Source organism: Fundulus heteroclitus, chromosome 18, assembly GCF_011125445.2.
Source record: "Fundulus heteroclitus isolate FHET01 chromosome 18, MU-UCD_Fhet_4.1, whole genome shotgun sequence".
In the NCBI taxonomy this organism is placed as follows: Eukaryota; Metazoa; Chordata; class Actinopteri; order Cyprinodontiformes; family Fundulidae; genus Fundulus; species Fundulus heteroclitus.
The window spans coordinates 37559213-37576553 of NC_046378.1; the positions used below are offsets into that span (position 1 = coordinate 37559213).

At 39.7% G+C, this 17341-nt stretch overlaps 1 protein-coding gene and 1 long non-coding RNA gene across 3 annotated transcripts in view; one reads left to right on the top strand and one right to left on the bottom strand.

The window, feature by feature from the left end:
• The window catches only part of caln1 (calneuron 1), a 105932-nt gene that overhangs the window by 42046 nt on the left and 46545 nt on the right, over window positions 1-17341 (bottom strand). For both annotated transcript variants that reach the window (XM_012872433.3, XM_021321440.2), the window contains exon 4: window positions 16533-16645. In XM_012872433.3, coding sequence (XP_012727887.1) covers window positions 16533-16645 — 113 coding nt within the window. The remainder of the gene's footprint in view (window positions 1-16532; window positions 16646-17341) is intronic.
• On the top strand, window positions 9734-10431 carry LOC118566699. Its single transcript, XR_004933237.1, has 2 exons — window positions 9734-10142; window positions 10244-10431. It is a non-coding gene; the product is annotated as an uncharacterized LOC118566699 (long non-coding RNA).

The following is a 17341-nucleotide window of genomic DNA, read 5'->3' on the forward strand; positions in this document are numbered from 1 at the left end:
TTGTCTCTACAGGTTAATGATCTAATTAAAATATATCAATTTTAAAAAGCGACTGGCGGATCAGATCTTGTTTTGGGCAAATAAAAATGCTCCCCTCAGTGATAGTTTCATAGATTTATTGCTATTTATGCTACTTTGTGAAATACTGTCAAACACATTTTAAACTCCACTGATAAGTCCTTAACTAAGACATTTAGAAAAAGGAACATTTATTTACACCACAGCTGCAGGATATCAGAAAAACATGTGTTTGTGATACTATCCCTGAATATTGTGATGATGATGATGATGATGATGATGATGATGATGATGATGATATCATCTCTTATTAAGTCACATTTTCAACGCATTCTCAACCACGGCTCCATGTGAGCTTTAAAACGTTTAAGGCCATTAAAGGTTTGTATTGAGCGTGGGTGTCGACAAGAATCCGTCCAAAACAATATTATATGCATGCAGGATTTGGAAACATCCCATTGGAAATATAAGCAGAATATCTTACTAAATATTGAATGTGTCTCATTCTTTTCCCAATCAAGAACATTTGTTACAGAGTTTCTTTGTTTGGAAATCTTGATAAAATTACTACACCAAATGCTGTCCTACAACAACCAAGTCTCATTCAATAGTTTCAGGCTTGTTTTAACGACATCAATGTTTAGTATTTCTGTAACATTCCTGTTTTGAACACTATTTAGGTAAGTTTGTTTTCTGACATTTTTAAGATGTATTGCCTAAGCTGCTTCTTTGGTTCTGCAGAATATTTCTGAAGTCAGGAAGACGCTTTGCTAAGTGATGCTTCATGCAGTGGAAACTTGATGAGAGATCCTTTGAGAAGCATATTCTGTAGGGCTGGACCATATAGAAATAAAAGCATATTGATAAAATAGATCATATTGATTGATATTGATAATTATCAACAAATACAAACATATATTTTAAGTGCAGCCCTGGTCATTTTATGCTGTTGCTTAGCGACTTATTTTTAGATACAGAACAAAAACACTGTATCTGGGCTTACAATAAAACACACGTGTTTTATTGTAAGCCCATTTTCACTCAGAAATCTAATCTATGGTCAATGATAAATTGACCATAAAAATGTGCACTGCACTACAGCGACTCTAAAGGTGCGTTCATATTGCTGCCACAATGTCGCCACTTTTGCTTGCTGTCGTTCACCTGACATTATCGCCGGCTAGTTCACACAGTGAGCAAGAAGCCAGGAATACAGCAGTACAACGGCGCTATCTGGTGACGCTTTCACCTCCCCGCCACTCCAGCCTCCTCACTCACTATTCTCCAGGCTCGCTCCTTTCCGGACGTGTCTCTGTGGTAATAACCGGTTGAGTCATACATCTCAGGCCGACCGCAGACCGCCACTATCAGCTTGTCTTCAACGCTGAATGAAAACAGCTTCATCTCTTTGCAGCGTGACAAGACATAAAAGCTTTTTCAACTCCATCAACCGTCGCTTTGCATCCATTGCAGGTGTTGTGTCGCTCTGGCTTCGCTATAATCACCAAAATCACGCGTTTTGCTGCAGGTAGGGGTGAAGCCCTGAGTGGCAGCTGTTCCCGTACACGTACGTTCCAGCCCAGGTATGTAAACAAGAGACCAGAGGACAACACAGAGAGATGTGATGTGACATCATACCATAGTCCATCTGAAACATTACCTTTAGTTCTTCACGTCACTATTTTTATTTTTTTAAACTGAAATTTTGCTCATTGCTCGTTTAAACTATAAAAGTAAAAGCAATGCAAGAAGAAAATGCCATTACGGACAAGAGCTCAGGCCACACCACAGTGGCCTATAGTGCACTACACCACCACTTTTCTAAAGACTTTAATGTTACTGAAATGTTAATGAAAAATATGGAATGCCCTAGACTACCCTTCTCCCCGTGATGAATTATGGAGATCTGTTATTCATGAATGCTTCAGCCCAGTGCTTTAAAAAAATTGACACTTTGTATCAGCATGCTCTGCGTTTTATGACTAATTGCAGCTATCATTTACTGTGCTTTGTGCTGAAGCAAATTGTCCATCTCTATCTGTACGCAGACTTTCTCAGTGGGTGTTTTTTTATGTAAGATAACAAAACTAGACAAAAACATGGATGTACTAAAAAGTACTAAAAAGTAAAATAGAAATAAAATAGAACTTACAAATGTTGTTACATCCCTTGCTAGTTAGTTCACGAAAGGAATAAACCCAATCCTCTTTCATTTCTTGTCACATGTTTTTAAAATATATAAGGAGCAGAGAGTCAGGGAGGTGACACTTCATTTGGCACTTAATGATGTGGCTGATTACCCTGTGGAGCATGGGTCACCAGAGCTACTTCATCAGTACCGTGTCATACGGAGGGCTACCAGTACTGACCATTGAACAACAAAAGTCCAAGCTCTATACGATTTTTTATACTTTTATCATTTTTAAATCTATGTAAGTACAAATATAATCAAAAAGGAAGAGCAATTGAATAAAATTGCATTATAAATACAGCTCACTGCAGGGCTGTGCTATTTTTTTTAACCGACTTGAGGACACACATGTGGTCCTTAGGGGCCACCTGGTGCCTGCGGGCCCCATGTTGTCAATATTAACTTTATTTATATAGCGACTACAATACATTTATATATATATATATATATATATATATATATATATATATATATATATATATATATATATTAGGGCTGGGCAACGATTAAAATATTTAATCGCGATTAATCGCCCTGATTAATCGCGATTAATCGCATTGTATTTACAAACTCCAAGAATGAATTCAAAAGTAGTGTAAAGAGCACTTTTATTTTAATGTTCTGCAGCCATATGAACAAAAGTGTTGTAACATTTGTAGCACTTATCAGTAACACTTATTTAGTGTAAAGCTCAACTTAAACATGTAAAACAAAAAATAGCAATAATAATAAATTAAAGCTTATTGCCACTGACAGGGAATTCTCTTTATGGGGAAAAAATCTACCAAAAACAGGCAATTTCTGAGGTAACAGCAGGGAGCAGCATTACCATTTTATGTTCAATACCAAAGTTTAACTTGGCAGTGGTTACAACTAACTTGTTTCTGTCATATTCCATGCTGGAAGAACTTTAAACTGAAATGCTTGCGATATGCTTGCGTTACTTGCGTTTATTTGACGTTGACACGCGGTTTTTTGTTGTTGCTTTCTCGCGTGAATATAGTGAATGGCAGGGAAAAACAGGCAAAAACACATGGATACTTTGAAGCGAGAATAGACTTCACCGACGGCGTCGATGCAGACCCCCCCCCCCCCCCCCCCCCCCCGCACAAAACTTGTTCCGGCCGCCAACTCACCGCCTCGCCTAAGCAAATTCCTGCGGGAAACACCGCCTTCCGCATGTCGGCTTTGTTTTTTTCCGGCCAGCAACTTTCTTCCTCTGAATCCGAGGTTTGGCTGACAGCGAGGTTATTGGCGCATTATCGCCACCTACTGTTCTGATTTTGGGACGTGGATAAGACAAACAAACGTCTAATAAGGATTTACAGACGCAGGAAGCAACGACAGACACTGAGGTTCATCACACTGCTAAGCAGAATCATCTCTGGAAATCGTGTTGCACGGTAAGGAAGCTAGTATTATTATGAATGTCTGAAATTTGTCTGAATGGAGTGTGAATCGGGACGTGCAGCCAGACACGCCGGAAAAACAGTCAGCTGACTGTAAGGGGATGACGCGGTCTGCTCATGCGCTCTTCGTTATCAGATAACCAGGATAAAAAAAAAAACAGTCCGAGACCTACTCAGGAACTGGTCTGCAGTTAGCACGGTCCGGTTATGTTTAGCGCAGTCCAGTTCAGTCTGCTGACCGTTTACACACAAGAGTTATCTCGGTTACCGAGCTCGGAGTGGTCTCGGCTCGGTTAAAAAAGTGTAGCGTAACCGGGCCTTATGTTAGCAGTCATTGTTACATTGCTTTAGTGTGGAGAGCTTTAAATAGTAAATCCTTCTTTCCAAACAACTATTTCCTTCCTTCCTTCCTTCCTTCCTTCCTTCCTTCCTTCCTTCCTTCCTTCCTTCCTTCCTTCCTTCCTTCCTTCCTTCCTTCTCTCCTACCATCCTTTCTTCTCTCCTTCCATCCTTCCTCACTCGCTCCCTACCAATCTTTCCTTGTACCTTGTATCCTTCCTTGTTTAATCACTCAAATCATTCCATCCATCCATCCTTGTATCCTTCCCTGTGTCTTATATCCTTCCTTGTTCCTTCCTTCCTTGCTTCCTTCCTTACTTACTCACTCGCTCCCTACCAATCCTTCCTTGTTTGTTATATCCTTCCTTGTTCCTTCTGTCCACAGAGGAGGAGATTTAATTTATTATTGTTATTAAGCTTTAATTTATTATTATTGCTATTTTTTGTTTTACATGTTTAAGTTGAGCTTTACACTAAATATGTGTTACTGATAAGTGCTACAAATATTACAACACTTTTGTTCATATGGCAGCAGAACATTAAAATAAAAGTGCTCTTTACACTACTTTTGAATTCATTCTTGGAGTTTGTAAATACAATGCGATTAATCGCGATTAATCAGGGCGATTAATCGCGATTAAATATTTTAATCGTTGCCCAGCCCTAATATATATATATATATATATATATATATATATATATATATATATATATATATATATATATATATTTCTAACATTCCCAACACACACACACAACTGACGCACATAATCTTCATGAATTTACATACGACAAGTTTCCAATTTAAACCTTTTGCTTAAATGTTGTCTCGTTAAAAGTGCTTTTTTCATGCGGAGGTTTTATCTCAAACTGTATCCTGGAATAGGGTAAAGTGTGAAATATGTCTTTTTTCCCTCTCCCTCCCCAAACGTGGCTCCTATCTTTCCACAGAGTTGTATGTGATGGACGGTTGTATTGGAACTGTAATTTCCCTCTGGGATTATTAAAGTATTTCTGATTCTGATTCTATAAAAGAATGATAAAATAATGTTGGTGACCCCTGCTGTAGATGTCTGAGGGTCATTGTTTCAACTCAACCAGAGTTTTATAGATAAAACTTTAGATTTTATGTAGTTTTTATATAGTGTAAAGAGCTAAAGTGGGTCCCCTGATGCTGCTCTATGCCTGATGGGGATTATGTGGTTCTTCAGCCACTAAGCGAAAGTAATTCACTTCATAGACCTGTGAAAATGTGTCCTCCTCACTTCTGTGCTTACACAGTTTAGTGAATTTAAGTAGGAAATCCACACAAGTCTTAGCTGCACATCAGGCTCCGGACCATTTCTATGTTAATTCCTCAGAAATGACAGAGGTTGTCACTTCCTTAGAAATAAATTGACACTCTGGGCATGTTTTGTACAGCTTTAGGATGTGGTCACACCTAAAGCTCTGGTTGGGTTCTCCCCTTAGTGCTGTTCATTTGTGTAGATCGGAGCACAGCGATCACTCCAGGGTGCGGACCTTAACTAGTGCATAGAGACCGCTTGGAGGAGATGATATCAAAACGGTTCGAAAGGAACTGTGGAGCGGTTTATTTGTGATGGGAACCTGACCGGACCTTGATCCAACACAGCTAGCAGGTGTTCGCAGCTAGCTTGAGCCAAATGCCTTCCCTGCGTTGCATTGTGGGATATTTAATATAAAACTACTAAACAATGGTGGTGCATCTTTCTTTTAATGTGTAAAGCCCCATGCAATTTTCAAAGCGTCTTCTCAGGATCCTTCGGAACACATTTGACATAATTAAATTCTCCATGTTTCTACCAGCTTAGAACACAGCAGCTACTTTTTATATTGACGCTTGGTGCACATCTGGCCAATAAAGACTGAATGTTCTTGCACGGTTTGTAGTTACAGAGTTTGGTTCCCTTGGAGCTTTCTCTGTGTGAAAGGGAACTGAACCATTAAAAAGTACACAAGTAAATAAACTCATCAGCTTAATCCTACCAAAGCAACGCTACAGCTATGAAAAGGTCCTTAATCTGCAGGAAATCTCAAGCTGTGCCATTAATGAAAATCGAGTTCTTTTACAAAACAAAGACTTTCTACCCGAAAATAATGTATCGCTAATGATTAAAGCGCTGTGCATGAAGAGCATACAAAGCAACAAAAGGCCCTTTAGAATTAGAAATATATAAACAGTGCCGGTCAGCTTGCCAGAGGAGTCCATCTGTTTACTACTCAAAATTCAGTAGCAACATTTTGTTAATTATGCAGCTGATGATCAGAGAAACAAAGAACAGAAGAATGTTTACAGTCCCTCAATTACAGGGCTGTAAAATATCTAAGGGGCTGATTGGACGCATTCCCAACCCGTTCAGAGCAAGTGTGTGTGTGTGTGTGTGTGTGTGTGTGTGTGTGTGTGTGTGTGTGTGGCAGGGAGTGAATCACTATCCCATCACCCCAGCTGGTGAGGATGTGACACTTTGACTGATATTACTGGGATGAGAAAATCTCCCAGCCAGGACAAGATGCGAGTTTCTCTCATCCAAGGTTTTAAAGCAAGATGTGATTGGAGGTTCAGTAACCGTCTGTCTATTTGTGCCGCACTTCAAAATACCCGAGTCCTCTCTCTGCTCAGATCCATATAAATTCTAACAACCTTTTCCTGCAGAAAAAGGCAGCTGTGATCAAACTAACGGCATAAAAATCTTTGCTAAGTGCAGTTTATTGAAAGTGTTACACAGAGTCGCTCCATCTAAATACCATCGACGCCGTGCTGTCGTGTTTAATGAGAAAAGGTGCATCCACTTCAGTTTTTTTTTTCCATGTGAAAAGGAATAATTTAGGGATAAAGACTTTTCAGCTTGTGAATCCTTGATGAATCTGAAGGTTGCTGTAGTTGAAAATAATGTTTATTTTTTTTTTTTAATCTAAAAATGTTAAAATGAAAAGTCTAAATCTGTTAAATGACTTTAAATACAAAAAAATGTCAGTCTTGGTTGAAAATGTCTTTAAGTCAGGAAACTGGGGCCACCTGCATTCTTTGTTATTTCAGCTTTTAACTTCTTGTTCTCTGTCATTTTTCTCTTCATAGAAGGTACACCCTGTCTGGCGTTCTGTTAGCTGTGACATCATCAGGGGAGGCAGATCATCCACTATTACCATCTAACATAGAAAGTACTCCTGGGTCAATGTGAGCTTCTGTTCTTTCTGTGTCTCTGCTCTGTCTTCTCTAAGCCCCAGTGGGTGGAGGCAGATGAGCATTCACACTGAGCCTGGTTCTGGTTCTGCTGGAGGTTCTCCTCCCTGTTAAAGGGAAGTTTTCCTCTCACTGAGTCTGACTTTATAAAGAGCCTTGAGATGACAATTTTATCGAACTGAACCCCTACCTAGTAATTAGTTTACTTTGTATTCCAACTGTTTTTACTTGTTTGCTTTTCATTTTTATTTTCCCAAGGTCTATTTTGTTTCTGCATTTTATTCCTGCTTGCTTTTATTCTGTTTTATTTTCCTATATTTTAATCATGTAAAGCACTTTCCATTGTCTCTGTACTGAAATTTGCTATATAAATAAATTTGCCTTTGCCTTGCCTTACCTTGTATTGGTTGTGTGCTAGAATTCGGTCACTAACAGCATTTGGCTTTAAGGAAAACAATCTCTGTGGAGAGTCAGGAAAATAAGAATCGTCATCAACAAGTCAAGTTGAGCAGGATCCATTCGAGAGCAAAGCATCCCCAAACCATGACACTTCCAGCTCCAAACTTTACCGCTGATGGTTATTTTGTAATGTTCAGCCAATCAGAGAACCCAATATTCAAGCCAGACCCAATGTTGCGTATAAAAAGGTTTACTGAAATAAAAATGAAGCAATGAGAGAAACTTGAACCAGGCAGGTAATGTCCAAAAAAGAGCTAAATGCATGTTATGCAGACATACAGCAGGAAGTGATGACACACAACGGGCCTAAAGCAGAATAAAACCAAGGGGCTAGGCAGGAATCATAAACCCAAAAAAAAACAGTCCAGGGTCGTGTCCAGGCAGGAATGAATAGACAGGAACCCAGGTGGAACTAACGATCAGGGGTAATGGCAGAGTCCAAGGTGAAGCTCAGCCCAATTAACGGAGTGGAGCAGCAGCACACAGCCAGCCAGCCCAAATGAAACAAGTCAAACAGGCAGGAAGCATATTTAACTTAAATACTGCGTCTGTTTGAGCCCGAACATGTCCTGGTGTCCAGATATCTGCATCTCTGACTCATCTGTGCAGAGGACACATTTACAGAGATCCGGGTCTTTGACTGCATTCTCTGTGATCGACTCCAGTCTGATCGTATAAGCACAGATTTTCCTCCTTTCACACCTCCAGTGGAAGATAACGTTGTCCAGTTTCTGACTGTAGACTCATACATTTTTATTTTTACAGCAGCTGGAACCTCCACTGAGGACATTTCTGGGTTTTTTGGAGACCTCTTTCAGGATCTTTTGAGGTTCTTGTGGTGAACTTGTCATGATGGCAGTTATTTTAAATGTCCTTCACTGGAAGACAGTTTTCTGTAAATTGCCTGATTTCAAATTCTTTTGAGACCTTTCTTACTTCATAACATAATGAATAGGCTGCTACAATCTTCATCATACAAGGTTTGTGTTGTTATCCCTTAGATCAATGTCTTCTTAATGCTACATTTATGTTTATTTCACCTTTCTATAACCAAAGCTAAAAATCTCTTTGAATGAAACAGTTTTATATACAATTTGAAATCCTGATATTTGCAATAAAAGTTTTTAAATTATCTACAGCAAAATGTTCTTCCTTCCAAGTCCTTTAAAAAGGAAATCTAGGAGCACCGTGATAAACTCCTTCAAACCTGCAGGAAGCGTTTGTTGTCACCAATTTTCAGCAAAGACATAAAAGCTGCAGAGAAAAAAAGTCTATCTTTGTTTTATGTGGGAAACACCTTCATATCAAACAACTGTATCTCTTATAACTCTTAAATGATATTGATTTTTCCCCCAGTATTCGCAGCTCTAAGCCGCTGAGCAGTGACTGCGGACGGAGGGGAGGACTCTGGAGAAACTGCCGATCATTACTGGATTTCCCAGAGCACCGTCTGCGTCAGCCGCACAAGTCGTTTCAGCTGCAGGCTCCGGTCCCAGCGGGCCGAACAGAAACGCTCACAACACCTCATTTGTACCGTTTCCATCTAATTCTGGACAGCTGGGACGGGGAGTACACAAGTCAATTAAATTCTTTTAACCACTCTACAGCACTTTACCACAAAGGCTTGTTTTCCTCCTGCTGAAGCAGGCACACTGAGCTCCAGGCCCACAGGCCACATCCAGGTCAGACCCCCCTCTCTGAGGTAATTTGCCTATTATTAACGATCGGCCAGTAAGTAACGGCGCTCACGCTTCCCACTTGACCTATGCCATAATGCGCAGGAACATCCACGTGCAGCTCAAGCTGTGCTAGTGGGAGACCCAGATGCAGCTTGGGAACTTATGGCACTTGACGCGTTGCCAGGTAATGAGGAACCGAGTCAGCCCCGCTGCGTTCCTCAGTGCACATTTGGCACAATGACTTCAGGAAGCACTTCACCGATTTTAAAAAGCAAAGAAATAATCTATAACTATTGTTGTAAAGCGTTTGGTTTTGTTGTGGCACGAGCATCTAGATCAGTGGTATTCAAACTTTTTGTCAGGTGGGCCAAAATAGTCGAGTCAAAAGTAAAAAACATAATAAAACATAATTTGAAATAAAAAAATTAATTACCCATAGGCGTAACTTCCTTAAGGACTGGTGTGGACATGTCCCCACCAATCTTGACCGGTAGGGGGACAGTCCCCACCAATATTTTGTACATGTATTTTACTTTCGGTGCTGTGTATATCTGATTAAAACTCCATTCAGGCCGCTCCTCAGAAAGAAAATAAAAAAGTCCTCCCCGCTGCTCACCGTCCGCAAACCCCGACCAAAAAAAAAAAAAACTTCGCCGCTCCTCAGGAAAAAAAAAATTGTTGCCTCTCGCTTTCTTCACCAAACAGCAGCAACGTGTAAGTTTTTTTGGGCGAATTAAAATGAGTAACAAAACATGACAGCATTTAATGCAGGTTATTCTTCTTTCTAACAGGGAACAAATGTAATTCAGATCGCTTCCTCAGTGGAAGATGCTGCGGGTTTTCAGGTAAAATGCAAACAGTGTTGCGAAAATATTCCTGATGAGATGTGTGAGATAAAGGAATAAAGGACAGTTTAAGGTTCTATTGTTGTATATGTGTCATTCAGCAGGCCACAAGCATGCTAACCGATTCAGGGATAGCAGTGGACTCAGACTTGCAGGTGAGAGGGACTTGTGGAAATATTAAGACCTAATTTTACTCAGGAGAGACTTAAAGTAGTAAAAGAATAGAGAATAGTGTAAAAATAAGTGAATACCTTATTTAAAATATAACTGAACCGTTGGAAAAAAAAAACTCAAACCACTTTTTTCCTGCCCTGTTATGTCAGCTACACTACATTCAGTATCGTTACAATAGAAACAGACAACAGCGTCAATATATCAGAATTATACTAAAAGACACGCAAATAATTTCCCACATAAAAAACAGGACTTTCAGTCAATTACAGTTTTCCGTTTTTAGAGGGTTGTTTATTTTGCGTTTATTAAGTGATGGCTGTGGTATATTAGCTTTCACTGCTATAAGCTTTCGCAGCAGTGATTGATTAATTTAAACACCTGCTCTACTGAGCGTCTATCGGAGTTGGTGTTTAGGTTGAACATAAAGAACACCTTTTATTTGAAGCTTCTTGTACTGTTTTAATCCCGGCTTCACTTAATTAAAACTTTTTCCTGACATTGTTATCTAGTTGTCATAGTGTTGACATTCAGTAGCAAGCACTGCGCCCCTTTTTCTTTTATATGTCCACGTACATTTAAGATTTAGCGTGTTATGTTGACAACTCATGAGCAAGCTGCTTTTTGCAATCTAGCAGGAAGGTAAGGATAGGATCTTGCAGGTGTGACATCACGCTGCAGGGGGTCCAACAATGACTCAAGTAAGGCTTAACAATGCTGCTGTGTGCCATGTCCACCAAACAAAACTAGACAATTTAGACATTGATCAAATATGTCAGCAGTTTGTGTCAGTGAGTGACAGAAGAAGACAGGTGTTTGGCACTTTTAAATGAGTCTGTGCTGGGGCTTCTTTCAAAGTTTAGGTTTAATGTCAAAATCTCAGATGGAAGGCAGGGGTATCAAGCCGTTAATCAATATTGAATCTGTTTTCCTGTTCAGAGTTGTTCAGTTTCTGATGTAGAAAGCTTTGATTGTTTTTGGTTTTTGGTTGTTTGTCTCTTGTATCGGCTTATTTTTGGGGAAACTTGTTAAATTTAGATTTATGTGATATTTTTGCACAAAATATATTAGTGAATATTGTAATCCTTTCAAACAAAGAAAAAATGCGTTGCGCAGGTAGCTCCCTTTCCCTATGAGCCGTCCCCACCAACTTTCAACACAAAGTTACACCCTTGGAATTACCCCAAATTGCATAAAGCTTTTTTTAACTTCCTCTGCAAGGTATGAGTATGTAATATTTAACATAAATTAGTCAAATTTTCTGAAGGAAAGGGATGCATTAATCGCTGCTGACACGTAACTTTAAAATTAAAATATGGTCATATGGTTTACAAATTGTTTTGCTAACTGGATGACTACCTCAGCTTTTTTCTTTTAATCTACAGGTGCTTGTTAGATACAGAATATCATGAAAAACTTGATTTTTCTCAGTAATTCCATTCAAAAAGTGATACTTGTATATCATATTCATTCATTACACAAAGTCTGATTTATTTCAAGTGTTTATTTCTTTTAAATTTGATGATTATAACAGACAACTAATGAAAACCTTCTTCTTCACAATACTCTATAGATGTTCTACGGTGCTAAGGTCAGGCGAGTTTGGTGGCCACTAAGCAATGAACTTTTGTGTCTTGTCCTCCATGTCAAGGTGTCAAAGATCGTCTTCTGGACAACTGTCAGGTCAGCAGTCTTCAGGATCGTGTCGCCTGCAGAGCTAAACTGAGATTTAAAGGCCTTTGCAGGTTTTCTTAGTTAATCAGCTGATCAGACTGTGGCACCAGGTGTCTTCAGTATTGGACCTTTTCATGATATTTAAGTTTTCTGAGCTCCTGAATTTTGGGCTTTCATTGGTTGTCAGTTATAATCATAAAAATTAAAAGAAATAAACACTTGAAATATATCAGTCAGTGTGTGATGGATGAATATAAAATACAAGTTTCACTTTTTCAATGGAATTACAGACGTAATTTACATTTTTCATGACATTGTATTTATGTGACCAGCATATGTAATTTTTGTCTTTTTCTCATCATTAACAACAGGATTTGGGTCTTTCACTGAAAACAATTTTAATAAACGAGTTAAAAGCAGATTTTTTTTAACCAAAGCCTGCTTCTGGGTAAAGGTCATCGGATAGATGTGGCCCTATTCACTATGAATTTAAAAAGAATTCAAAAGCTGAGGTAATTAAAAGATGAATACTTTGTCTTGTACCTAACATTTTCAACTGCAATAAGATTTTAACTTGTCTGTAATCATTTTGCTGTAACTAAAAATAAAAAGGATCCATCTGCATCAACTTCCTGTGCTGATGGGTCAAATCATTATTGAATTGCAGGTGGGGGCCACACAAGGGCTACAAATTCTACATTTTGAAAATTAAACTAAACAATCAAACATAAAAACAAATTAGACAGCCCTGAATGAAAGGGAGCAGAAACACTTTGGACACCCCTGATCTGGATGGAGTGCATAAAGCTCCAGGAACAGTTTAACTCTGAGGATCCTGCACAGTTTTACCCCTTTACCCCAAATATGATGCCTTGACTCCACCTCCAAGCTGCTGGAACGCTTCACATGTTCCGCATGTTCGCTTTTCTCCGTGATGAAGATGAAGAAGATCGCGCACCGAAGCTCTCCTACTGCACGCCTTGAAAAATGAATCCCTGCAGCTCAGAATTTAACACCAAACCTTATTTAATCCAGTTGTTCTGGCATCTGGCTGAAAACTCTAAAGGACCTCTGGTATCGAAAAAGAAACTTCACTGCAGGAACGTTTTACTGTCACCAAACTTTTAGGGAACACTGCTTTTTTAATGTTGTGTTTTTGTCACATTAATGACTGCGTGGTTATCTTTTATGTTGTGTTTTAGCTATGTGCTGTGTGCATTTATTTAGATTTAGATGTGCTCTTTTCTTGCTTGTTTCTGAATTTTAAAAAATAATCCAGGACACCTGCATTTAATGGACAGTAAAGTTTTGTATCTTATTTTAATTAAACTGTTGCCGTGAATGCTCCTCAGACTAAAGGACAGAGTACAGAGAAAATGAAATGTCTTTGTTCAACTTTTGTTGCCTTTTCCCTGCTAGAACAGGACGGTTTTAATTGCAAAACGCTGTTTTCCTCAGCTTTTTCGTGCACCACATATTGCTCTTGCTCAATTACAGAATGGACGATTTGGCCCCCTGTGTTAAAGGGAATTTGTCCTTCCCAGTTAACAGGGCCGGGTGTAATTTGATTTGTTTCTTTTTTTAAGCCGATAGTCCTTTCCTGCCTGTGTATTTCTTTTCTCTAACGGGTTTTACCATTCTCTGTGTGAGTCAGTGCCAGGTATAGTGCTTTATTGGTGTTTTTACGTAAGAAATATGCATATTCATTACATTCGCTCACATTTTCTCCTACTACAGCTGCAGGCTTTAAGGAGTATTATGCATTTTATGAGACAGACCATCACAGAGCAGTGCAGGACTTTGAAGTGGGAAAAGAATGATACCTGTTTTTTTAAAATACTGTAAGAATACAAATGTAATGATTGCGGGCCACATTTGCATTCTGCCCCCCTGAGTAAATACTCGCAGACCCACAATTACTGATGCAGTACCTCATTACCAGTTTTATTTTTGCTTGTTCATCCATACAAAAAAAAAAAAGAAAAGGTCAAGCTCAAGCAGATTGAATGCAAAGTGTATGCGAACATAAATTTTCAGGTCTTGACAAAACATATTGGCTGGATTTTGGTCTGGACTCTGAAAGGTTCGTGACAATTCTTGAAAAAGCTTCTCCTAAACCAGGGGTCACGAATTAAAAATCAGCGGGGTCCGAATAAAGAAAATCAACAACCAGTAAAGGTCCGGACACATTTGTAATTACAATCCGTTACTTCAAACAGTATTTAACACTGAAATAAAATGTTTATGCATCCACAAAAAATAACATAAAAATAGAACGTTTTTCTATTTTAAAATCCAAAGTGCTTTTTGAAATAGAGAACCACAATCTTTCACTGTTTGGTATATAGACAATTTCCTGACTTTCACATCTTTTATAAAACAACTGAACTTTTTTTAATTTATTTTTTATGGCTTAATGAGACAAGTGAGCTTTAGGCTGCCCTGCAAGGGTTTTAAACCTTAGTTTGATTGGCAACAAAGCCAACCTCAAGCACATATCAAGGTGCTCCCTGTCACATTCAATATAAACCAATTTTATGATCATACAAGGCCAAACACAACCTTGGAAATGCAGGACACATCACCAACACTATCATGACATAATACATTTTAATTTGACACAGATTGCTTTGCCCGTTATTGTTCACCAATTAATAATTACAGTTTATAAAAAGGCATGATTTAACTTTTTTGAAGTTTAATAAAATGGTTATATTTTAGCCCAGTCACTGGAGACCTGTCCAGGATGAACCCTGTGTTCATAAAAAAACTCTCTGAGAATCGCCTTTCTCTGGCCTCACCCAGGTAGAACCCGTTCTCCAGTCCATGTTGTAGCTGCAGTTTATTTGTTTTATATTTTTGATGTAGTTTTCTTAACAATCTGTAAGCATCAAAATCCTTGTCATTTTATTTAGTGTCCTGGAGCGCAGCTGCTCATCAGGTGAACACTGCTGCACACCGACAGCAGATGCAGCTCTGCCTTCTTTGTTTCAGAACAGCGCAGGTTTTTTTTTTTTTTTTTTTTTTTTTTTTTTACTTTTTCCGAATCGGACCCAGTCAAATGAGGCACATTGTTTCACAGCCCGACTCTTGTTCTTCAAGGGTCCGCTTTGGAAAGACCCGCCCTGCTCTCATTCTGATTGGCTAATGTCTCGCCTCTGCCAGGATTGATTGGTTGAGAGCAGCTTCAGTGCAAAACCTTGAATAAAAAGTCTAGACGGGACTTTTTAAGCTCAATTTCCAAATGACGGAAATCCGTCGCAGCGACGGAGAACTTTAACCCCCGAGTTAGACACTGTCGTCGGACAACATGCAGTAATATATAAATGTTTTAAATGAGGTTGGGTCCGGATTAGGTAGCAGCTGGGTCCGGATCCGGACCGTGGTCCGCTAATCCGTGACCTCTGTCCTAAACCTTCATATTCAGGTCACTCTTCTGCTGGAAGGAGAGTTTTTTGCAGTTTTGTTTCCTTCCAGATTTATCCTGCATTTAGCTACATCCATCTTCCCATCAGCCACGACCCGCTTCCCTATAGCTGCTGGGGGGGGGGGCTCCTTACACCAAATCACTGCTGATGTGGCATCAGCTTCATGGGCAACATTCTTTTTTCACCAAACATTTTGTTTTGCCTGTAGACCAAAAACTTTAATTTGGCTCTCATATAACCAGACAACTTTCCTCTATGTTTTTTTTTTTCCTTGTGTGTGTCCTGAATGTCTCGTGGTAAACTAGACGATCATTATAGATTTCTTTCAACAAGGCCAGATTTGTGACAACTACTAGTTGTCCTGTTAACGATCTCTGTCCGGGATCTCAACTTGTGGCTTTGTTGGCAGCATGTTCTCCCAACCTGAGCTTATACAACAAAGATTGGTGCAAACCCTTAGTGCAAACCACAAAGTTGGGTTCAATTCAATTCAGTTTATCTACATAGCGCCAAATCACAACATCTGAAGGCGCTTTATAAAGTCATTTCTATTGAATCAAACAGGCAGACTCGTTATAAAGTTTCCTTTGGTAATGGACCTGCAGCATTTGCTCCTCCCGGATGAGCGTCAACCACAGAAGACGGGCGCTGGCATCGCCTCCTGAACCTGAGGTAAAGCTCAAGTTAGGATGGTGATTTTGTTAAAAGCCTTATTTTTCCATCAACACGTGTTTAATTGCTCCTATTCTGGCCGTTCAAGTTACTGAGGTACAAAAAGTACGTGCCTCACATTTAAAAAAAATATTTTTTTTCTAATAAGAGAAAGCAGCATAAAATCAATAAAGAGAACTGAAAGGAAAGAAGGGTTGCCAAATAACTTGGGCACCAATGAACAACCCAACGTCCATCTAAGACCGAAGCACCAAGAGCAAAGTCCCAACAACCCGAGCCCATAAAGTGGAGATCCCTGCAGTCACTAGTAGGAAGTCAGGACCGATCTCTGCGTACAACAGCCTTTTTAAAATTTGAAATGACACCGTCTATCACCCCCAAAGGTGATCCGTTGGGTTAAATCATAATAAAAGGCAAAACAAACGTGTAGATGAGGATTACTTACCTGCCAGAAGATGGTGTCTATTGTGCTGCCCAGAAAACCTTCTCTCGTTTCAGACGACAGAAGTTTGGGACCAAGGATCGTCATGAATTCCTCAAAATCAACTTGTCCGTCACCTGAAAAAGGAGAAGGAAGAGGACGAGTGATCAAGGCGGCCATGTTGGGAAGGTCATGCGGCTCATGTAAGAGTGTCAAGTCCGGGAAGTTAAAGAAAGCGTCGCGGAAATGAGAGATGAGAGACAGAAATAACTGGATCTAGATGTGATGGATGTGAAGCACATCAGCTCCTGTTCTGCTGGTACCTGTCTCTGAGGCATCAACTATCTGTAGAAAGTCTGGAACTAACAAATGCCAGTGATGTAACTGCGATTCCTTGAGTTTTCAGACGGAGAACAAATGTTTCATCGCCTCCCTTATGAAGAATATGTCTGGTTTCACACCGTTGTGTCTAGTAAAGTGTGAAATGTGCCGTTATTTGTCTGCAGGGCTGAGGTTGATATGCACTGCAGTTACGCCTCTGAGTTGTTAATGGCCACGGTGATAAATATAAGTGATCAGTATGAGTGAAGCGTTGTGCAGGAAGCACAGCTCCAACCAACCACGGTGCCAGGTTACTACGCACCTCTCTGGCAGACATGCAGGTGAGGATGGGGGGGTCCAGGAATAAATCGGCTTTACAGAGAAGTCTGAAACCTGGCCGAGCGTTGGTGACTGCAGCGTTTTCTCTGAGCTGTTGCCACCGGGCTGCCAGTATTTTAGGAACACTTGTGATGTGAGCTGGGCCGCTCTCATCCGGTCTACAGACCGCCTTA